The sequence below is a fragment of the Propithecus coquereli genome, unplaced genomic scaffold (genome assembly GCF_000956105.1).
Source record: "Propithecus coquereli isolate 6110/MARCELLA unplaced genomic scaffold, Pcoq_1.0 Scaffold299, whole genome shotgun sequence".
Classification (NCBI taxonomy): Eukaryota; Metazoa; Chordata; class Mammalia; order Primates; family Indriidae; genus Propithecus; species Propithecus coquereli.
In genome coordinates, this window is record NW_012148607.1 from 2,369,009 (window position 1) to 2,390,694 (window position 21,686).

Below are 21,686 nucleotides of genomic sequence, written 5' to 3' on the forward strand. Positions count from 1 at the left end.
ATGAGAGTTCATCATGTTCCCTTCTGTGCCCCGAAAGCACTTTGTCCCACCGCACTAGTGTTCAAGTGTGGTTCTGTCTGGGCTTGTTGTGTCGTATTGTAAAAAAGGACTAACCTTTTTGGACTACAGGGTAAGACGTCCTTTGGTTTTTCTTATAGGGAGTGGGCATTCCCAGTGTCAGTTGGCTTGACACAAGAAACTAGGGAACTTAGGAGAAAGAACTCTCTCTGTTTCTGGGCTGTGCTTTCCTGGGTCTGGACTTTAAGATGTTAAGGATAAAGAACACATGACTTTTGCAAGCTCTAGAGGAAGGTACTGTAGGGGATCTCAAGTTGAAGACAACAAGTGAGTCTAATAAACCTTATAAACTATCTAATTTGAGATTCTTTTTGTGTTCATTACCCTTTTATTATCTCTGAGCTTTTTGTGGTAAAGTTTTGTCTGAATGTTCCAGCCTTGTTGTAAATGTTTCAGGAATTACGGAGAATATTGTATGTCCACACCCAGGCCAGAGCAGCCCCACCCAGGACACTTGTGTGGTGGCGGCCTTGACTCTAAGATTAAGAAGCCCCAATGAGAAATAAGGCTCATGGGACAGCAGAGGGCTCTGAGGTTTCCAGACTGTGTCTTCATTGTCAACCTTGGGTCCATGTTTGATTTCTTTAAGATCAGTGTTACCTATCTTTATTTATTTTTTAATTTATAAACAATAGAAATTTATTTCTCATAGTCTGGAAGCTGGGAACTCCAATGAGAGACTTCTTGCCACGTCCTGGCATGGCAAAAGGGATGAATGCTTTATCCTCATGTGGCAGAAGGTTAGGGTAAAAAGCAGTGTTACCTATATTTTAGAAGTGTACACTTCATATTATTTGATCTGTTCTTTGTCTCCCACCAGCGCATTGGTTTCTCAAGTGCTCCTCTTATTTACCTTTGTATTCATAGCACCTAGCACAGAGCCTGTGAGAGTGGGGGCTTCCTGGCCCTGTTTCGGGGAATGGGCTTGATAGCAAGAGGCCCAAACATCTGCTGCAGAGATGAGATTTTGGGTCCCAGGCCCAGTTTGGTCCCACCTTTCCAAATTACTTCAGTGCCCTTGGGACCTCAGTGTTCCCAGTCTGTAAAGGAGATTCTGTCCTTGACCTTACAGGAGTGATTAGTCCATGGTTCTCAGACCAGAGCTAACAGGAGGGATTTAAAGTGGGAACATGTTCCAAGTCAGTAAACCAGGACAGAGAGCAGTAGATGCCTTTTCCAAATGGTTCTGAGCCTGTGGTTGCGGCAAAAGGATCCCTAGTTTCCTATCAGCATACCTCCTACAAGTGGTATTGCCTTTGTAAGATTTACATGTCAGCAGCTGCTGCAGTACTGCTTTAAGAGTGAAAAGTCTGTCAGATACAGCTGTTTGGTCTAATTTTGTAAGCAGCAGCCTGAAATGGATTTGTGCAGGGGCAATGCTAAGAACTTACTTAGAAGGGGGTGGGAGGCAGTGTGCCTTTAAAAATATTCAGTTCATGAGCTCCATAAGGAACTGGCAATAACCACACATAAGCTTTTACCAGTAGCTCTAGAAGTAACTAGTACAAGTATACATGACCCTTGGCTCTTGAAGTAGCTAAGAGAGCAGTTTGTTTTTGCCTAATACCATTACTGCCTAGCATCAGGAAAGCACCACTGTGGTTACTATTGGGAGTATGCCTATGAATTATGAATCGTACCTTTAGTTCTTGGTTGTTCTTTACTGTTGTTCCGTGTTGACTCTATAGAAGCCACTCTGGTGACTTCATCAGAGTGAAAAGCCTGTCTGGCTATGGTCTTGGGCTATGCCACACAATTAGGAACAGAAATGCCAATTTTCAGAAAGTGGAGAGAATGTGAATTAGGAACAAAGTTGAATGTTGGAAGGATGCAGAGAGTGGCTATTAGGGCACCCTGGAGTTATTTTTTATAATGAGAACTGTCAACAGCTTCTGAAAACCATTTTACTGTGTTATTAGAGGACACAGTATTGGGAACATAGAAATGACTGGAATCCAATATGTACCCTCCATGGGCTTTTAGTCTGGTTGTAGAGACAGATAAGTGAGGAGGTCATCACACAAGAGCTATGGTAAGTAAAGGTACGGGATCACATGGTGGGGTTAGGGCAAGGGATGGGACACATCAAAACAAAACAGATAATTTTCTAATAGACTTTGACTGTAGCAGTCCCTGAGGCATTTAGGAGGCAGTTCAGTCACTGATCTCCCTGTACTGTGAAAAGAACATGTTAACCTTTCTTGAGATGTAGAACCAGTCTTTTGCTACCTGATGCTAACTGGGTTTATGGAGTTTGTGGGGTGAGGGGAAGAGGTGATGGCACATTGAAAGTCTTTTTATTGTTGTTATAGAAACAGCTTTAGCTTAGAGCAAACAGTAACAAATGGACTTGGCATTGGTGGTTTTATTCAGTGTCAATACTGACTGTTCATGTTCCAAGACAGGTGTCTACTCTGGCCTAGTTCTGAAGAATTTATGTAGGTTTCCAGGAGATACATCATCCAGGGCCACCCTTTTGAGGCTCAGTCCTTACTATGGAGTCAAATGTATGCTTTTAAATGCTCACTTGCTTCAGTCATCAGATCAAACTTTCATTTAATAAACTTTTGCCAAGCTCCTGTGTGCCGGTGCTAGGTTAGAGATACAGAGATGAATGGGATCTTTCCCTGCCCTTAAAGAGGAAAACATGTAAGTCACTCTGCTACAGTGTGATGCACTATAGTAGGGGTGAGGACAAAGAGGAACTAGAGCCAGGCAGCAGTAGCCTGGGCTGCTTTTCGAACCTGAAAAGGTTACCTCTTGCCTCAGGGAAGTCTGACTGGGCCTCTCTTACTGCTTACTCTAGGCAAGTTGTCTTCTAAGATGGGAGAGAAATAGGTGACAGATCTGAGCTGCCACTGCCTCACAGGCTGGTGCCCTATAGCTGGGGCTTTGGCTGCCTAATAGGCAGGCTGGCCTAGGGCCATCTTCCCACAGACAGTCAAAGTCAGGGGATTAGGATGCTGAGCCAGCAGGGCCAAAGCCAGGACGACAAGCACAGAGACTGTCCTACTTGGAAGCCAGAGATGATGCATTTCTACCTGGGATCCAGGGTAGGAGATGTGACGAATCAGGCTCCTTCCACCTTGGGAAAGGGGAATAGCGTAATCACATCAAGGCCAGAGTAAGGGATTAATTTGTAACTGATGTGGAGTAAGCAAGGATGTGATTTGGCAATGTCTTAGCAACTACATGCCAATGCTGGCAAGGAGGAGGGAGGGATGGTTTGGGTCAGATAGGGTCTTGCTGGCCCCAGAAATGTTTCTGTGAGCCAAGGATCCCCGCTCTGCTGCCTCTGGAGGAAGGGGGTGGGGTGAGGTGCCTGAGCCAGAGTGGTGTAGGACTATTTTGAATTAAGCTATTTGGGGAGAGCTAGTTGCTGCTTTGTTTGTTTATAGGTCATTTGGGTTCACCCTTTCTCTGAAGATGGCAGCATTTGTTCAGCAAGCATGTCCTCAGCTTCTCCCATGAATTAAATACTGTAAGGAAGGCCCAAACCGGAACCTGCTCCCAAGGAGCTCACAGCCTCTCTGCTAGACTGTAAGAAGTGGCATAGAGGAGGAGTTAAAGGAGTTTGAGATGAGAGGGAGAGGTGAAGGTGTAGCATATTCCAAGTGGAAAGGAGCAGTATAAGCAAAGGCAAAGGCTTGAAGGGCCTGCTTAGGCTTGGTAAATCAAGCTTGTCTGTGACAAGTCTGGATGAGGGTATGTGCATAGGGGTACCAGGAGCCAGGGATGTGGGGAGTAAGCCAGTTGGATGGAGCCAGATCATAGACTTTTAATGCCATACAGGTTAGTTGTGATCCTTTGGGCAGTGAAAGTCAACGTAGGCACTTGTCTTATGCTTTATTAACTTGGCAAGGTCAGGGCTGGGTTTTTGGGTCTCGGCATCCTGAGGAAGGAGGAAACAGGGGCTTGATAGTCTGTCTTCCTCCACTAGATTGTAAATTCCAAGAGGACAAGAGTTTTTGTTTTATTGAGGTATCTCTAAAAGTACACCTAGCACTTAGAAAGCAACAACAAACAATTATGTTTGGAGTATGAAGTGAATCTTAAGGCAGCCACCCAAGATCCAGGACTCATTTCACATGACTTAGGGCCCCCAGATCTGACCACTGGGGTCAGCCTAAGAGTGTGGTTCACCAAGGAGCAGAGGACAAGGTGCCCTGTGATAGGACGGGAGGTTTGGGTGATAAACTATGGCTGGATGGTCCCTACGTCTAAGCCACATTATCTTCTCTTCTTTGGGAACCCTAGAACTGCCTGATAAAGAGGGATGAAAATGGTTATTCTGCAGTGGTTGCTGACTTTGGCCTGGCTGAGAAGATCCCTGATGTCAGGTGAGTAGCCCTAATGAATGAATGCTGGGGTCTGAGGAGAGGGGGCTGAAGCTAAGGGAAAATTACAGCACTTGATTACAGTTCAACCTCAGCTCCCTTAAATTTGGTCAGTCCTAGTCCTTGGAGGAGAGGAAGATCCCGTTGTGCCAACAAGTGGCAAACTCATTTTCTGTATAATCTTACTCCACAGCATGGGGTGTGAGAAGTTGGCCGTAGTGGGCTCACCCTTCTGGATGGCACCTGAGGTTCTCCGAGATGAGCCCTATAATGAGAAGGTAAGTCTGGGAGGATCTCAAGGCCTAGTTCTCCTTAGAATCTACACTTAGCAGAAAGTGTCCAGGATCACCCTTTATGTTCAGGGTGTTCTTGCTAAGAGTAGGTCTGGTACTGGCAGCTGCCCAGTGAATGGCTTGGATGAAATATGGGCAATAGAGCCCAGGCCTGGGCTGTTAGACATGGGGGGCAGACACCCCACCCCTCAGCCCATTGAGAGGGAAACCGAGGTCTGACTACCCACCAGGCAGATGTGTTCTCTTATGGTATCATCCTCTGCGAGATCATCGCCCGCATCCAGGCTGATCCGGACTATCTTCCCCGCACAGAGGTGAGCTGCAGGCATGGGGATCAGTGCCACTGGGATGGGGCTGGTTTGAGGCCATGCAATTGCTTTGTCCTTGGGGTGGAGTTGCTGGAACTCAGTGTGTGGCTACTTTTCAGGGGCAGCTCCCATCCTCCTCTTCTGAGCAGGCCAGGATGGGTAGGGGGATTAATGACCTGTCTACCCATGTCCCCTATACCCTCCCCACCATACCCATCCACAGAATTTCGGGCTGGACTATGACGCTTTCCAGCACATGGTGGGAGACTGTCCACCAGACTTTCTGCAGCTCACCTTCAACTGCTGTAATGTGAGTGTCTTTCTCCCCTTGGCTTTGGTCGGGGGCTGGCTGAACCCTTTTCACCTGGTTAGGACTGTAGACGCTGCTAGCTAACCTCAGGAAGCCTCATTTTCATTGAAAGAGTGACAGCAACCATACCTTCCCCTCCCTCTGGGCCTGGTGGGGCTCTCCAGTGCCCTGGACCAAGGAAAGAAAAATTTGTGCTGTATTATCTGGTCCTCAGTCTGCAGGATAGACCCCCACTCTTTGCCTTGGGTGTTGATGGGACTCTGGTCAGGGTTTATTGTTGGATGGTGGATCCAGCTGGTCCTGAGGCACATGAGAAAGGCTCTTGTTAGCCTTCATGTATACAGCTCTGGGGGGCTGGACCTACCTGTTATGACCAAGTGACTGGGCTTTGATCAGGTACGTCCCAGAAACACATTAGCAACAGAACTCAAGAACAGAATAAACCAACGTGAACATACTTTCAGAGGGTTTTGTACCAAATAAGGCACATAAAAAACACACATAAAGGAGACCAACAGGGGAGGATCGTAGGCAATACCATCTTCCTAGACCTTAGCCCTGTGAATCACCCTCATTACCTGGGGCCTTCAGAAACGATCTCTTAGCTGTACATGTGAACCTTAAAAGATGCCAGAAACAGACTCAAATGCCATCCTTGAGGTGGGAGATGGAGAGCAAGGCTAATGGCTGGTGTGGATGCCTACAGATGGACCCCAAACTGCGCCCATCCTTTGTGGAGATTGGGAAGACCCTGGAGGAAATTCTGAACCGCTTACAGGAAGAAGAGCAGGAGACAGATAGGAAGCTACAGCCCACAACCAAGGGTAAGAGATTAGACCAGAGATCCCAACCTGACCCCAAGGGAGGAAATTAGGGTGTAGGCCTTGCTGTGTAGGGCTGTGATTGCAAGATGCCAGGTCCAGAAGCAAAAAGGGAGGGAATAATGATGGAAAAAGTATGGGACTCTGTAAGAGTTGTGACTTTTCCCTCCCCTGAGTCTGTTTATTGATGAAATGGAACAGTACCTACTTTGCTTTTGTGAATGAAAGCACTTTGCAGTACAGTACTGCTTCTATTTGCTATGACCAATGAGAGTAATCCAGACTTGACTCACTATTCTTCAGGACTCTTGGAGAAAGTACCTGGGGTGAAGCGACTGAGCTCACTGGATGACAAGATCCCCCCCAAGTCACCACGCCCAAGACGTACCATCTGGCTGTCTCGAAGCCAGTCAGACATCTTCTCCCGTAAACCCCCACGTACAGTGAGCGTCTTGGATCCCTACTACAGGCCACGAGATGGTGCTGCCCATACCCCCAAAGTCAACCCTTTCAGTGCTCGCCAGGACCTCAAGGGTGGCAAGATCAAGTTCTTTGACTTGCCCAGCAAGTCTGTCATCTCCCTTGTATTTGACCTGGATGCACCAGGGCCTGGAACTATGCCTTTGGCTGACTGGCAGGAGCCCCTGGCCCCACCACCTGCTCGCCGGTGGCGTTCCTTGCCTGGCTCACCTGAATTCTTGCGTCAAGAAGCCTGTCCATTTGTGGGCCAGGAAGAATCACTATCGGATGGGCCCCCACCACGCCTCAGTAGTCTCAAGTACAGAGTAAAGGAGATCCCACCATTCCGGGCATCTGCCCTACCAGCTGCTCCAACCCATGAGGCCATGGACTGCTCTAGTCTCCAGGAAGAAAACGGTTTTGGGCCCAGGCCCCAAGGGACCAGTCCGTGCCCTGCAGGTGCCTCTGAGGAGATGGAGGTAGAAGAAGAAAGGCCAAGAGGCTTGGCTCCAGCTTCCTTCTCCATCTCAGGCATAGGCCAGCAAACCCAGGAAGAGCAGGATGGGTGAGGGGAGTTAGTCCCTGCCTCACCTTGGGATGGACCTTCAGCTGAAGCCATAGGGCCCCCTTGGTACACAGCCTTGACTCTTCCCTGGAGCCCACAAAGCAAGCAGGCTAGACCCAGCCAGGCTTAACTTTGGGGCTCCCAGTGCCCACTGGCTGTGTATGAGAGGGGAGACAGCAGTGGGAGGCTTTCCTAGCTAGGGCCCACATCTGATACCAAGCCTCTGAAATCCAGCAAGGAGCTCTGGCTCCCACCAGACACCCCCGCCCCAGTCCACTTCCTCATACAGGACCAGAGGACCCCTAGTTCTAGGCTGAGCTGGCAGGCAGCTATGACCCCTATTTTTTTCCCACCCCAAGTCTGTTTCTTACCCTTTTTGGGGGCTTATAAGGCTACTGGATGGAACGTAGAGCTGACCAGGAGGCCATAAAGGGCATGACTGTTTCCCAGACTTGAAGACTGGGGTGCTTCTTGCCAGTATGTCTGAGACACTTGAATAACTGCTGTTTGCACTTATCACGTGGTCAGACCACGTCACTACATTTCTATGCAAGGGGAGGGCAAGGCAGCATGGTGGTCATGGCTCTTAGCTAACCTATTCAAAAACCTTTTCCAGTTGATTAATCTATTTTCATATTTATAAAGGAATCTTAATGTTCTGCCCCATAAAACTTTCAACCTTGTGGTTGGGAGTGGGGCTGCTTTTGTAGGCCTTAGGGTCTGCTCTATGTATTTGTCAACACGTGATACACTCAATTGGTTAAATGGTTTATATATGGACTGATTTTCTTCCCTTCCTGCTATGCCTGGAGCTTTGGGAACAGTCTGTCCTTATAGAGCCGCAATAAGAAATAACCAAAGATGAAGCTGGTCAAATATTTTCATAACTTGTTTCTGTTGATTTTTTTTTTTTTGTAAAACTTTCCCAAGACACTTTCAAATTTAAAATAAATAAAGTTGGTATTACAGGTGCTGGTCAACCTTCTTGTGCTCTTGTACCTCAGCCTCTGGGGTAAAGGAGAATGTCCAGGTCAATGCAGCGGTATCTGTGCCAGGACCCCTCCCCCAAACTCAGTAGTAGTTAAGTATGACATTTACAGGGTAGAGGGACCAAAATACCTCTGTTCTACCCTCAGCTGCTCTTCCTGGGCCCCAAGTGCTAGGTAGAAGTTGGGTCAGCTTCTCCCCAAGCCAGCTTCATCTTCTGGTTGTGGGCTTTGGAGGAACGGGAGAACTGGCTCTTGGCCACTGTGAGGGGTACAGCTTTGCCACTCAGATACACCTTGTTGTGGCATTCAGGGAGCCAGGGTCCAGAGCTGCAGGGCGGAGGTCCCTGGTTCACTCCCACATAGGCCATCACATAACCTGTCATAAAGGCATCAAAACCAGCCCGATGCAATCCATCCCCAGGCACTGGGTTAGGACTGGCTTGACTCCCTGGCACTTCTGAGGTAGCCGTGTCAGCTTTTTCAGGTCTTGCTGCCTTAAGCCCCAGCTCCGTATCATTTTTGTGACCTTGCTCAGAGCAAGACAGGTTCTTAGTTTCATCAGCCACCTTTTGCTCTTCTTCCTCAACCTTGAGGCTATCCCCACAGACCTGCTTCTTGGGAGGACCATCCTTAGCTTCCCCAGAGGTCTGTGTCCCAGGCAGGTTCAACAAAGCCCTCCTTCGTTTTTCCCTACGCCGTCGACGTCGCCGCTTGTCCTCCAGCACAGCCTCATCAGTGTCAATGATAAGGTCAATATCATGGGACTGAGGACACTGTGGTCCCAGGGGACACCAGCCATAGGCCTAGAGGTGAGAAAAAGGCTTAGAAAGGGGTTCCAGGCATTAGAACCTCCCCTTCCCCAGGAAATAGGCAGGTGTTCTTACCGAAAAATTGTCACAGACGCTGGTGGAATGAGGGCGGTGGGTTGCAGGGGGCATACAGCAGCGGTAGTCAATATGGGCCCTCATGCTAGAAGGATAGCTGCAGAACTCCAGGGTAAGGTGTGGGCTGCCAGCTGCCCGCTGCTTCCCATTTTCCCGTTCACTGCAACAGCGCAAAGGGTATTGGTCCACTAGCATATAAGCTCCATGAGAGCAGGGTTTTTTGTCTGTTTTGTTCACTGCTGAATCCTCAGCACCTAAAACAGTGCCTGGCACATGGTAGGAGCTCAATAAATATCTCAAGTGAATGAAATAGGCACATATCAGGCCCCACCCCTTTCCCTCAGGCATTTCCTCACCATTTCCGGAAGGCATATTCTAAGTAGGAGGCTACGAAGCGGGCATGAAACTCAGCAGCATATTTGGTGTCATAAATGCCTGCTGGGAACATCTCACACAGGTCAGCGGTGAAAGTTCCCAGATTATCCGGGAGGTGTGCATAGAAGTTCTGGTACAGGAACACCAAGTCTATAAGGCCATTGTGTAGCACTAGGGGCCGGCGGGCCCGGATCAGCTCCAGGAACAGTGTCCGTACTGACAGGCTCTGGCTCTCATCACCCTAGGTGGAAGTAAAGGGGTTACTGGGAAGGACAGAGTCCCCCAGGAAGCCTCTTCTGTAGGACACTTATCCCAGGCTCCCCCACCTGGAAAGTTCTCCCTCTCTACCTAACCCAACGCTACCCACCCTCCTATCAGTCTTGTTTCCTCAACCCTGTCACTAGTGATTCCTCATACTCTCTTAGCAGCAGATTCTCCCCAGGCATCCAGCCTAGTTAGTATAGGAAGAAATGAAGTCACAGAAGAGGCACACTCGAGGCTGGAAGCCTACCTTGTCATTGCCCTTATGGTAGGGGATGCCCTGGGCATACTGCTGGTTGAAGTTGAAGCCATGCTGTACCAGGAACTGCACAGACTTTGGTTCTATGACATACTCCTCCATGCACAGCAGGGTGAGATTAAACACTTGAGCCAGGTAGGAATGTTCGCCCTGGGAGAGAAAGAGGATCTGTTATATCAAGATTTGAGAGAAAAAACCTCATACCTGATGTTCCGCAGGATCTCAACCCTCCTCCCACCAGCTACAGACCTGGGATGGGGGTGAGATCAGCCCATACCTTGTCTAGCTGCTGCTTGAAGCAAGCAAGGCCCAGGGAGAGGACAGAACGGGTCCTGGCAGCATGACACACAGCCTTGTAACGTTCCTCGATGCACCTTGGGGTTGGGTTTGGTGGTGGCTGTGGCTAGGAGTTAGCCTGGTGAACGACCCAAACCACCCAGGATTGTGACCCTCCACCCCCTCCAGAGTTGAGGTCTGAGACTAAAGAGAAAAGGGCTTATACTTACTGGTTCAGCAAACTCTTCCTGTCCCCAAGCCCACTCAGCTCCTATAGGTGGGTAAAGGGAAGTGGTGATAGGCCCCTAGCACCAGCCACTCCATAACCTCCTGTCCTCCCTGCTTCCCAACCCTTACCGTGTCCACAGCCACGAAGTTAGCTGTTTTTATGGCCAGCAGGAGGGATGGCCACATCTCCTTGAAGTTGTTGCTTTGCACATCCACCACAGGAACCTGGACTAGCTCTTCCCCAGATTTTGTGCTTTTGCTGACACCACCTGAGAGTAAGGAAGGTGATGGATGTTCATGCTCACCCAAAGACCCAGGCCGGGGAAACAGACACCAAGCTAGGCCACTGGGGGGCGGGGGCAGTTTCCATCGGTAGCTTTTGTATTCCATGTGTTCTTGGGAGGACAGTACCCCGAATTTGAGGAGAGGAAGCCTGGGTCTTCCAGTGGCCTATGTGAGCCTGGGAAAATTACTTCCCCTCTAGCGTCACAATCTGTAAAGGGGAGAAAGTTGGACTAGATGACCTTTGAAGTTCCTTTTTCCCACGTGCTGCAAGAAAATATTTTGCAGGGCTTGAGGATTTCAGCTCCCTTAATATACCACAAGGATCCATACTTCTGTTCCCAGCAGCCACAAGTGACTCTTCCCAGTATTCCCCAGAGCCAGATAAATAATGCCCCACACCAGACCTCCCAATACGTCATACTTCCCGTGGTCCTGCTACACTGAACTGTATCACATCTACCAACAGTTATGAGCTCCAGACTACATCTCCCGACATGCCACCAGCCCCGACTATGTCTCCAACACTTGCGGCTTTCACTGCCCGCGCTGTAGTGCACACCGGGACTTGTAGTCGGCTCGTGGCTGCTTCAGGAGGAAGGAGCTAGTCCTCTGAGCTTGAGGTCTGTCTCTACAACTATGAACCCGAGGCCTATCCGTTCCCTGGAGCGCACCGCCTTTTAAGGCGACTCCTGGGAAGGCGCTCACCGTCGGAAGCTGCTGGAGCTGAAGCTGCGCCATCGTCACCATCAGCGGCCATGACGCTGCGCGTCTCCCGCCTGAGTCGCCTGTGGGTACGCGGGACTTCCGCTTCGTCTCTTGGCGCGGCTCCGGCAGTAGGGGATGGGGCGGGGTCTCCCTCTCCGCGGGCTGGCGCGGGGGAGTCCTCCCGGAGCGCGCTAAGAGCCTATTGGCTGGTGCGCCCGGCTCACCGCCCGGAGCCACGCCCCTTGGAGTGCGTCGGAGCGTCTGCGCGGGAGGCGGCTCGGGAGGTAATGTCTTCTCCTTCCAGTACCTCCGGCGGGAGCGTGGGGCCTCGGTGTCACGCTGTCTTCATCCACGCGGCCCGGGGGGCAGGTGGGGCAGGTGGCACTGCTTGAACTTGGCTTTAAAGCACACCTAGGAGTTAGGCAAGGAGAGGGGCGTGTTGGGGGAAAGAAGGATGTTCTCGGCGTGGGCAAATCCCGAGAGAGGATGGAGAGCTCAGTGAAAGGCGGAGCTCAGGGCACGGGACAAAGCTCCAGAGAAGGTAGAACTCCAGTCAGGGAAACTTGTGAAATAATCCAAGCAAGTGATAATGTGGCCTTGAACTAAAACTCTGGCAGTAGGGTTGGCGACGAAGGGACAAACTGTAAAGCAGTTAGGTGGTATAATTGCCATATGATTGAACGTGACTCAAGAGCCTTGTTCCTACTGGAGACCAGTCCCTCCCAAGCATTCTGGTTCCCATTCCCTCTTGGCCCACTAACGCTTTCTCCTTGGTTATCCACTGTTTCTCGTTCATCTTCAACTTTTCTCTTTTTACTGAGTCCTTTTTGTTATTATGCAGAACTGCTTGTGTTTCTCCCATCCTAAAAGAGGGAAAATCTCCTTTGACTATCTACCATTCCGTTACCCTTAATTCATTTAACAAATATTTATTATGTATAGTTTACCTGGCACTGGCTCCGGGGACACAACAGTCAACAGAAGAGACTCAGTCCTTGCACTCATAGTTTTTTACAGTCAAGTCGGGGAAGCGGACACTGACCAAAAGAATCACAAATACATGTGAAGTTACAATTGGAATAAGAGCTGCAGTGGTGAAGTACATGAGAGGGTAAGACTGGAGGACCTGATTTGGACATTTAAGGATACACCTGAAAAATGATTAGATGTTAGGTCAAGCATAGAAGAGGTATCCAAGCAGAGAAAATGGATGGCATGAAGCCCCAAATGTTGGACAGACAGTCCAACATTTAGGCAACCGAAGCAATTAAATTAAGGAGACCACGGCTCTAGAGCATAGTGAAAAGGGATGAGGCAGGCGGGGCCCTGACCTTGGACACACAAAGCTGTAGTAAGAGAATTGGCTCCTATTCTAAGAGCAAGGGTGTGACAGCCAAAGCCCTCCGGTGGCCTGTAAGGTACTTTGTGACCCTACCCCCATCTCTGTGGAAGAGAGATTACCTCCCACATCATCCTACTACTTAGCCTCGCCTCATTCCATTGTAACCACATTGGCTTCTTTATTGTACCACAAACCTGCCAAGCACCCTCCTTAGGACCTTTGCACTCATTTCTTCTCAGAATGCATTTCCCATAGGTATCCATAAGTCATTGGTCACATAGCACTTTAATGGGGCCTGCCAGGACCACTTCTTTAAAATTGCAACACTCCAGGTGGGTGTGGTAGCTCACGCCTGTAATCCTAGCACTCTGGGAGGCCGAAGCGGGAGGATTGCTTGAGCTCAGGAGTTCAAGACCAGTTTGAGCAAGAGCGAGACCCCATCTCTACTAAAAATGGAAAAAAACCAGCCAGGCATGGCCGGGCGCGGTGGCTCACGCCTGTAATCCTAGCACTCTGGGAGGCCGAGGCGGGCGGATTGTTTGAGCTCAGGAGTTCGAAAGCAGCCCCCATCTCTACTAAAATTAGAAAGAAATTAACTGGACAACTAAAAATATATAGAAAAAATTAGCCGGGCATGCAGCTATTCGGGAGGCTGAGGCAGAAGGATCACTTGAGCCCAGGAGTTTGAGGTTGCTGTGAGCTAGGATGACGCCACGGCACTCTAGCCCGGGCAACACAGTGAGACTCTGTCTCAAAAAAAAAAAAAAAAACCAGCCAGGCATGATGGCACCTGCCTGTAGTCCCAGCTACTCGGAAGGCTGAGGCAGGGATCGCTTGAGCCCAGGAATTTGAGGTTGCTGTGAGGTAGGCTGACACCACAGCACTCTAGCGTGGACAACACAGCAAGGCTCTGTCTCAAAAAAAAACTCCAAATAACAAGATAAAATTGCAACATTCCACCACCGACCCTGCACCCTGGCACTCTGTCCCCTTCATTTGTTCTGCTTTCCCCTTTTATGCTAATATTTATCACTTAACATCATATATAATTTATTATATGCATTATTTATCGTCTGTCCCCATTAGAATATAAGCTTCATGAGGGCAGGAATCTTTAATGTTTTATTTACGAAAGTGTTCTAATTACCTGAAACTGGTTGTCACATAGTAGGCACTCCATAAATATTTGTTCAGGGATTTAATGGGAAGCCATTGAAGGTTTTAAGGAAGGAAGTGACATGATCATGTTTGGAAGGTTGCTGTGCTCTTTGGAGAGCGGATTATAGAATGAAATATGGAAGTAAGTGAGTTTGGCTATGGAAGGGATGGTGTTGGTTGGAAGGGATTGAAGGAGCAAGACTTTGAGGAGGAAGAGGTTAGGACAGTGCAAATGGAGGTAGGTTTGTACATTCAGGTTTTTTTCCTTTGCTGATTGTGCTTTGTATCATTTTTTTTCTCTCAAGGAGGAAGCAAGCTCTTTTGATGATAAAGAGGTGGTGAAGTCAAAGGTTCCAAGTTTGAAACAGAGGCTTAGTAGAGACTGCAGTATAGCAGAGTGTAAGAGTGCAGGCACTGGATTTGAAAGAACAGGTTGCTTAATCTCTACAAGCTTCAGTTTCCTCATAACTAAAGTGGAGGTAATTCTAGTGTGTGCCTCGGTGAGAGCTCCAGTAAAGCACTTCGTGGGGTCTGGTACAGAGTGAGCCTTCACTAAGTGCTACTAGCTACTAGAGAAAACATAGCCAGAGGAACAGTCAGGGAGCAGTAAAGATCAACCGGTTGCATTTTCTCATTACTAATGGTCGGCCAGCTATGATTTACTAGATCAGGAAAAGATTAGGAATAAAAATAGCTCATCTCTATTCGTCCACTGATTGGCCATCTGTTCTCAGGCAGATCTTTTCCCCTCTCTGATCCTTGATTTTTTCCTCTCTATAAAATGAAGGTTTTGGACTAGAGGCTGTTTCAGTGTAACCGTCATAATATCTCGAATCAGAGACACCTATCCCCCACCCCATGCTCCCACATACATCTAAACAGCCCCTATACACGAGCACGATCACAATACGCATCCTGGACACACAAGTGCTCCCAAACAGGAGGCTCTGGTCCAGCCCTGGCTTCTTGTTCTTTGCATGTCTCCAGGGCTATACTTATGCTGGGGTCCCCCGGAGGCCACTTGCTCAGCTATACTGGTCGTACCTCAGTGTCACAGCAAGAGGAAACCCATGAGCACCTAGAGAGTGCTTGAGAAAAGCTAGACACCATATGAATGGTGTAGGGAGGGAGGTGGCTACCACCTCTGCAGGGCCTCAAGATTCAGCCTCATTGTGACTATTTTAGCTGGGTCTCTCTGTTCCAGGCCATGAGGAAGCCACGAGCAGCCGTGGGAAGTGGTCACAGGAAGCAGGCAGCCAGCCAGGAGGGAAGGGAGAAACGTGCCCTCAGCAGCAGCCAGGCCAAGCCTTCTGGCCCTGATGGTGAGGAGCTCAGTCCTGGCCCGAGGCCCAGGGGGCTGGTTTCATTGGCCACGAAAGTGGGCAGATTTAGGCTGGGAAGGGAGCATGTTATATATGAAGATGCTAAGAGACAAATTAAGGGTCTAATTCTGACTATGTTGCTGTGTGACTTTGGGATAATTGCTCTACATCACTGTTTTCTTACCAGTAAAATGGAGCAGTAGTCTCTGCATTTCTTCCCTCATGTGATTTTTGTGGGATCAAATGAGTTTATGAGCCTAAAAGTGTTTTGGAAACAGGAAGGCCCTACGCAGGTATACCTTATACCTGGCTGAAACTAATAGGTTTTCATTATGACCCAGAGACAAGAGAGCCAACAGTACCACCCTGAGAAAATTGAGGCCAGAAATTTGGCCATGGCTACACACAATTCTGGTCTGACGCCAGCTCCAGAGTTTAAGCAAAGGTTTGGGGTGGGGGAAGCCCTAAGCGGGAACACACTGCCACAGGCTGCTGTGTGCTGGGCCCCTGGTGTGCAGGCTGTGCAGGGACAATTCTTGAGTGTCCTGAGGTCTCAGCAGGTCTGGCCAGGCAGCCTGAAGAGGTGGTATTGCAGGCCTCCATCTCCCCATACCATCTATTCAGAGCCACAGATGAAGTCACAGCCTTCCGGGGGAAACTGCTGAGTTGGTACGACCGAGAGAAGCGGGACCTACCCTGGAGAAGATGGGTAGGCAGGCGAGGGACAGTGGTGGGGGAGGCTGGCACCCAGCCCCCTCCACACTAACTCCCCATCTGGGGTTGCATTAACAGGCGGAGAATGAGGTGGACCTGGACAGACGGGCATATGCTGGTCAGTACCTCTCCTGAGAGCAGGGCCACTTTGTTTTGAAGCCCTCAGGTCTGGGGGCTGTGGGATAGGAGCAAGGCAGATCAGCAATGCCCTCATGCCAACCCCTCTCCCCCAGTGTGGGTCTCAGAGGTCATGCTGCAGCAGACCCAGGTTGCTACGGTGATCAACTACTATACCCGATGGATGCAGGTGACTCCGAGGGAGGAAGGGGAGGGTCATGGGTCAGACCCCAGATGAGAACCTGTACTTTGGGGTGAGTGTAGAGGCTTCTTCCACCACTCTCACCTTTGACATCATCTCTTTTTGCCTGCCTTGGGGCTGTAGAAGTGGCCTACACTGCAGGACCTGGCCAGTGCTTCCCTGGAGGTGAGAACCACACTAAGGTGGGGGAATGGGGACAACCGAGAGACTGACCCATGATCTCTTTGACCCGACATCATCCACAGGAGGTGAACCAGCTCTGGGCTGGCCTGGGCTACTATTCTCGAGGCCGGCGACTACAGGAGGGAGCTCGGAAGGTAAGGGGGTGGCAGGAGGGTAGGAGTCCAGGGACCTTGGTGTCTCATTAACTTGAGTCTTCCCACCCTAACCAGGTGGTAGAGGAGCTAGGGGGTCACATGCCATGTACAGCAGAGACTCTGCAGCAGCTCCTACCTGGCGTGGGACGGTACACAGCTGGGGCCATTGCTTCCATTGCCTTTGGCCAGGTGAGTCCATAGCCCACCTCCACTTTGTGCATGCTCAGCGTCCTTCCTCTCAGCCCAGACTGACTCCCAGGCTCCTCTGTGCCAGGCAACCGGTGTGGTGGATGGGAATGTAGTACGGGTGCTGTGCCGCGTTCGAGCCATCGGTGCTGATCCCAGCAACACCGTTATCTCCCAGCAGCTCTGGTAGGATATTATATGACAGGGGAGGTTAGAAGGGGTGTCTCCCAAGGGGCTTTGGCTCACAGTGATGATCCCTTCTTATAGGAGGTTAGCCCAGCAGTTAGTGGACCCAGCCCGGCCAGGAGACTTCAACCAAGCAGCCATGGAGCTGGGGGCCACAGTGTGTACCCCGCAGAGCCCACATTGCAGCCAGTGTCCTGTGCAGAGCCTGTGCCGGGCACACCAGAGAGTGAGCCTACCCGGGAAGGAGCAGTGAGGGGTCCTCAGGAGTGACCCTTGCTCCATGACACCCACCTTATGCCTCTCAGGTGGAGTGGGAGCAGCTCTCAGCCTCACGGAGCCTGCTGGGCAGTCCTGACGTAGAGGAGTGTGGTGAGTGCCAGCCTTAGCCCCTGCCCTAGCCCTTCCTGGCCCTATCAGGGAGCTGCCTGCGGAAACCTCATTCCAGTTCTTCCTATAACCTGAGTAAGGTTCTGCAGAGCTGGGTTAAGGCCTGCTCTCTGGGCTTGGCACCTAAGCCCTCTTGGCCTGAATGGAGCTCGGGGATCTCTGTTCCCAGCTCCCACCACTGGACAGTGCCAGCTGTGCCTGCCTACCACAGAGCCTTGGGACCGGACCCTGGGAGTGGCCAACTTTCCCCGAAAGGCCAGCCGCAGGCCCCCCAGGGAGGAATGCTCTGCTACTTGTGTTCTGGAGCAGCCCAGGGCCCTTGGGGGTGCCCGAATTCTGCTGGTACAGAGGCCCAAGTCAGGTACCTGGAGGGCAGAGGCACGTGCAGCAAGGGAGGACTGAAGGAGTAAGCAGCCCCTCAGCACTGCCTCGTTGCCCTCCCTCTCAGGTCTGCTGGCAGGACTGTGGGAGTTCCCATCTGTGACCCTGGAGCCCTCGGAGAAGCATCAGTACAAGGCCCTGCTGCAGGAACTGCAGAGTTGGGCCGGGCCCCTCCCGGCTGCCCACCTCCGGCGCCTTGGGGAGGTGAGTGAGCAGTGGAGGGGCCAGAAATGATGGCTTCTGAGGCCGTGTCCACAGGCTATTTAAGCCTCTTGGCCCCTCCCTCCAGGTGGTCCACATCTTCTCTCACATCAAGCTGACATACCAAGTATACGGTCTGACCCTGGAGGGGCAGACCCCAGTGACTACCACACCACCTGGCGCGCGCTGGCTGACGCGGGAGGAATTTCACACCGCAGCTGTCTCCACTGCCATGAAAAAGGCACCACCTTTGTTGTCTTTGTGCTTTTTTGTGTTTCCTACATGTTCTACATGAGCCTATTACTGTGTAAACAGGACAAAAAAAGCGTATTTTAAACAGAAGCGCTGGGGCATGAAGTTGAGGGCAGAACACAGGGGTTTGGCTCTTTCAGAGAAGGTGCCAGCCCTGTCCTCTCCCCCTCTTCTTGGCTAGGTGTTTCGTGTGTATGAGGGCCAACAGCCAGGGACCTGCAAGGTAAGTCTCCGTCCTTACCCAACCATCTCTCCCCAGGCCTGAATCCACAGTTTTCAATCAGTTAACTGATGCACCTTTGGGTGAACATTCTCCACTTCAGGCTTCACTAGGAGCAGAGGAATAGTTCTTGACCCGGGGACCTTGCAGTGTGGGATGCAGGGTAAGGGGGACAGGAACAAATTGATGAGCAACAGTCCAGTGAGACAGGTGTATGAAACGTGTGGACTAGGTTTTGTGGGATATGAGGTACGGAGCCATCAGTTTTATCTGGGAGGCAAGGATCGGGAAGGGCTGTTTGGAGGGAGCAGCTGGTAATCTGGGTCCCAGAAATGATTTGTTTTCTCCAGGTTTAGGAGAGGAATCAGCAGGAAGGATGTTCTTTCCAGGCCTAAGAGCAGTATAAACAAAGGTGGGGCACAATACAGTCTGCAGTGCTCAAGTCAGGCTCAAACACCAGACCACACCAGACCAAGGGAGTCAGATTTACATTTTAGGAAGATTCCCTGGGGCGGCCTTTTGGAGAGTTGATTGAAGGGGCAGATGCTGGTGGCAGATTGAAATCTCAACAACATTCCAGGATAGAACCTGAGCTAGATAAGCAGAGTGTGGGAAGTGGGGGAAGGAGAGGATTCCCTGTGCCCCCTCCTCTGTTCTGCACAGGGTTCCAAAAGGTCCCAGGTGTCCACTCCATCCAGCCGGAAAAAGACGAGCCGGGGCCAGCAAGTCCTGGATAGCTTCTTTCAGCCCCTCGTCTCCACTGATGCACCCATCCCTAACAGTGTAGCCAAGTGACGCCTCTGGAAGACCCCACCACCTGAGAATCCTGCTGTTAATAAAGTGCTTATTTTTGTAGTCATTTTGGAGAGCTTTCTACCCTCTCCCTAGCTCCCTCACTTCTCACCTCTGAGGGACCCAGAAAGTGGTGAAGTCCTGCTTGGTCCTGACTTCCACCAGCTGAGCTCCCAGCCAGTACTGGGCAGATGAAGGGGGAGTGTTCTGCCCAGAGTGATCTCTCTTCCCCCAGCCCCAGGAAAGAGGGTAAGGGCAGCTCCAGGGAGCACCTGCTAGTGGCTGACAGCCAAGACTCCCTGTCTAGGTTTCAGGTCAGCTCTGACTGGAGCAGTGGCATCACCCTAGAGCAGGTGGTTGGAAGCTCAGTCCTGACTCAGCCCCTCTCCACCTGCAGTGGTTACTTCCTAGGGGGGAGGGGAAGCCCTGGGGAGGATTTGTGCTTTCTTAAATTCCTGCTTCGAATATGAGATCATTTTTTTAGAGATACATATGTAGTGAAACAATACAGAAAAAGGGTTCATAATCTCAGAATTTGGGGAGGGGGTGAGTGGGAAGGAAATGGGATCCAAGGAGGCCTCAAAAGTATTGGTTACATTCCATCTCCTAATTGTGAAATTCTTTTATTCTTCATATTGTGCATATGTATTAGATACAAGTTGTTTGTAAGAAGTAGTCTATAGTTTTAAAAAAATTTCCCCTTTGGAGTCCATTGAGAGACTCAACTTCTGGCAGTTACTGAAGGGAAGGAGGTCACACCTAGCCCCGGGGAAAGCCTTCCACTAGCTCCGCCCCCTGCAGGTGTTCTCAGCTTCAGCAGGCCCTGTACTGGCCCAGAGCTTCAGGACTGGTGGCTGTGGCAATCCTCAAGCTTCCTGGCTCCTGGCAGCTTGCTCCTGCACGGACTGCCACAGGGCCCTGATGTTGCCCTGGCCAAAGCCTGTGGCCCCCTGCCTTTGAATCAGCTCCAGGAAGAAGGTGTCCTCAGCAAAAAGGGACTTGGTGAAGACCTGAAGCAGAAACTTGCCTTTATCACCATCTAGCAGGATTCCTTGTCGGGCCAGAAGGCTAGGTTCCTGCCCCGCCGCTAGGATCTGTCTCTCTTTGCCTGGCTGCTGGTAGTATGCCTCAGGGGGAGTCAGGAGCTGGCCCCCGGCCCCTGCCAGCCCCTCGGTGGCCTCCATGATGTTGGGCGTATATAGTCCCACGTGCTGCAGGCCCGGCCCCCTGTGCCGAGCCAGGAACTGCTCCACCTGGTCCTGTTCTTCGGCGGCTCCCGGCAGGGACTCAGCCAGCACGAGGGTGGGAATAATGCTGCCTGGTGGGGTCTGCAGGGCGGTAAGCCGAAGCCCACCGCGCCCAGACTCTGCTGCCACCTCGAGGCCCAGCTCCGGATCCTCACCTGGGCTCAGCGGCAAGTGGCAAAAGCCCAGGCAGTCGTGGAACCAGCGCGAAAGTGTGGGGGAGCTGCCGGGGGTGCAGGCCAAGGTCAGATGGTCCACGTGGCTGACCCAGCTGGGGCCCGGCGCGGAGGGTACGGGCTCAAAGCCGGGGAGGAAGGTCCCGCGGTAGTCGGCGCGCTCCAGCAAGGTCAGGCTGAGATTGCCGGCGGGCGAGCTGACCACGGCATAGGTGGCGGCGCCCTGCGCGTCCTGCACGCTAACAGGGGGCACCGGAACGCGGCAGCCCCGCGCAGTCAGCGCCCGGGCGGCGGCACCGGCGTCCGCCACGTCGAAGCACAGGTTCGTGGCGCTCGGCACCGCGTGCCGCGGATCCAGACAGTACAGCGGCTCCCCGGGTCCCGCGCCCTCGTTTACCAAAAAAACAGCGTCGCCGCTGCGCAGGGCCAGCTGCCGCCAGCCGTCCGCCTCCCGCGCCGCCAGGGGCTGGAAGCCGAAGAGACGCTGCAGGTCCCGGGCAAGGGGCTGCCCGGTGGGCACGTGGAAGGCGATGTGGCACAGACGGCGGGCAGGCGCGGCCATGGCGCGTGGGATGGCGACCTCGACCTGTCCTCCTGGGACGCTCACTTGCGGGTCGAGACCCCGGTGCTCTCAGTCCCAGGCTGGTCATCGGAGGCCGGTGGAGTCCAGTTCTTCCCGCATATCCCGTTCCTCGCTCTTTTCCAGGGAGAAGTCGCCGGTCGACCCCTTGAGGCTCGCGGTTCTCCCTGTAGCGCCACCCCAGTTGGAGCTGCCTGACGACCACTGGGGCTGAGGGGCGAGTTGTGAGAACCACGCGGAGCCGGAGCTCAGGCTGAGCTGAAGAAAAGGGGCGGAGCCCCGGACTCCGCCTTCGACACGCTCCACCCTCTCGCCAGGCCCAGTCGCAGAGGGTAGAGAGCCGGGACGCAGGGCGGCTCCTTCTCAGGGCCTCAGGCCGGGTCACAACCTTGGGCACTGAGCCTCCCTTCGCCGGACCAGGAGACCACAATAGCTGCCTTCACTCGGTGCCAGGCTCTGGGCTCTCACTCATTCCC

General features: G+C 51.7%; 4 protein-coding genes across 5 annotated transcripts in view; 2 read left to right on the forward strand and 2 right to left on the reverse strand.

The window, feature by feature from the left end:
- Nucleotides 1-7,797, forward strand: part of TESK2 (testis-specific kinase 2) — an 86,273-nt gene extending 78,476 nt beyond the window's left edge. Inside the window, exons 4-9 of the mRNA XM_012648968.1 lie at nt 4,336-4,418; nt 4,609-4,693; nt 4,939-5,022; nt 5,240-5,326; nt 6,033-6,150; nt 6,451-7,797. Coding sequence (XP_012504422.1) covers nt 4,336-4,418; nt 4,609-4,693; nt 4,939-5,022; nt 5,240-5,326; nt 6,033-6,150; nt 6,451-7,175 — 1,182 coding nt within the window. The 3' untranslated portion in view covers nt 7,176-7,797. The remainder of the gene's footprint in view (nt 1-4,335; nt 4,419-4,608; nt 4,694-4,938; nt 5,023-5,239; nt 5,327-6,032; nt 6,151-6,450) is intronic.
- An 88-nt stretch (nt 7,798-7,885) lies between these two features.
- TOE1 (target of EGR1, member 1 (nuclear)) lies at nt 7,886-11,579 on the reverse strand. Of its 2 annotated transcripts, none has more exons than XM_012648971.1 (8): nt 10,855-10,945; nt 10,573-10,712; nt 10,446-10,486; nt 10,217-10,313; nt 9,931-10,089; nt 9,401-9,660; nt 9,045-9,204; nt 7,886-8,963 (listed from the first exon to the last, which is right to left on the reverse strand). In XM_012648971.1, exons 2-8 carry the CDS (start codon nt 10,627-10,629, stop codon nt 8,331-8,333), a joined length of 1,407 nt encoding a protein of 468 aa, XP_012504425.1. In that variant the 5' UTR covers nt 10,630-10,712; nt 10,855-10,945; the 3' UTR covers nt 7,886-8,330. The 2 variants fall into 2 exon arrangements, with proteins under 2 accessions (XP_012504425.1, XP_012504424.1); XM_012648970.1 differs by lacking the exon at nt 10,855-10,945 and adding an exon at nt 11,434-11,579 and having other exon boundaries at nt 8,043-8,963.
- A 951-nt stretch (nt 11,580-12,530) lies between these two features.
- MUTYH (mutY homolog) lies at nt 12,531-19,275 on the forward strand. The gene is made up of 16 exons (XM_012648972.1): nt 12,531-12,544; nt 15,119-15,255; nt 15,816-15,964; nt 16,048-16,087; nt 16,203-16,276; nt 16,412-16,453; nt 16,534-16,605; nt 16,681-16,794; nt 16,880-16,977; nt 17,059-17,203; nt 17,283-17,346; nt 17,534-17,725; nt 17,813-17,949; nt 18,035-18,187; nt 18,380-18,421; nt 19,082-19,275. The coding sequence occupies exons 1-16, from the start codon at nt 12,537-12,539 to the stop codon at nt 19,211-19,213; spliced, it is 1,599 nt and encodes a 532-aa protein (XP_012504426.1). The 5' UTR covers nt 12,531-12,536; the 3' UTR covers nt 19,214-19,275.
- An 801-nt stretch (nt 19,276-20,076) lies between these two features.
- Nucleotides 20,077-21,192, reverse strand: HPDL (4-hydroxyphenylpyruvate dioxygenase-like). Its single transcript, XM_012648943.1, has one exon. The coding sequence runs from the start codon at nt 21,190-21,192 to the stop codon at nt 20,077-20,079; it is 1,116 nt and encodes a 371-aa protein (XP_012504397.1).
- Nucleotides 21,193-21,686: the final 494 nt, after the last annotated feature.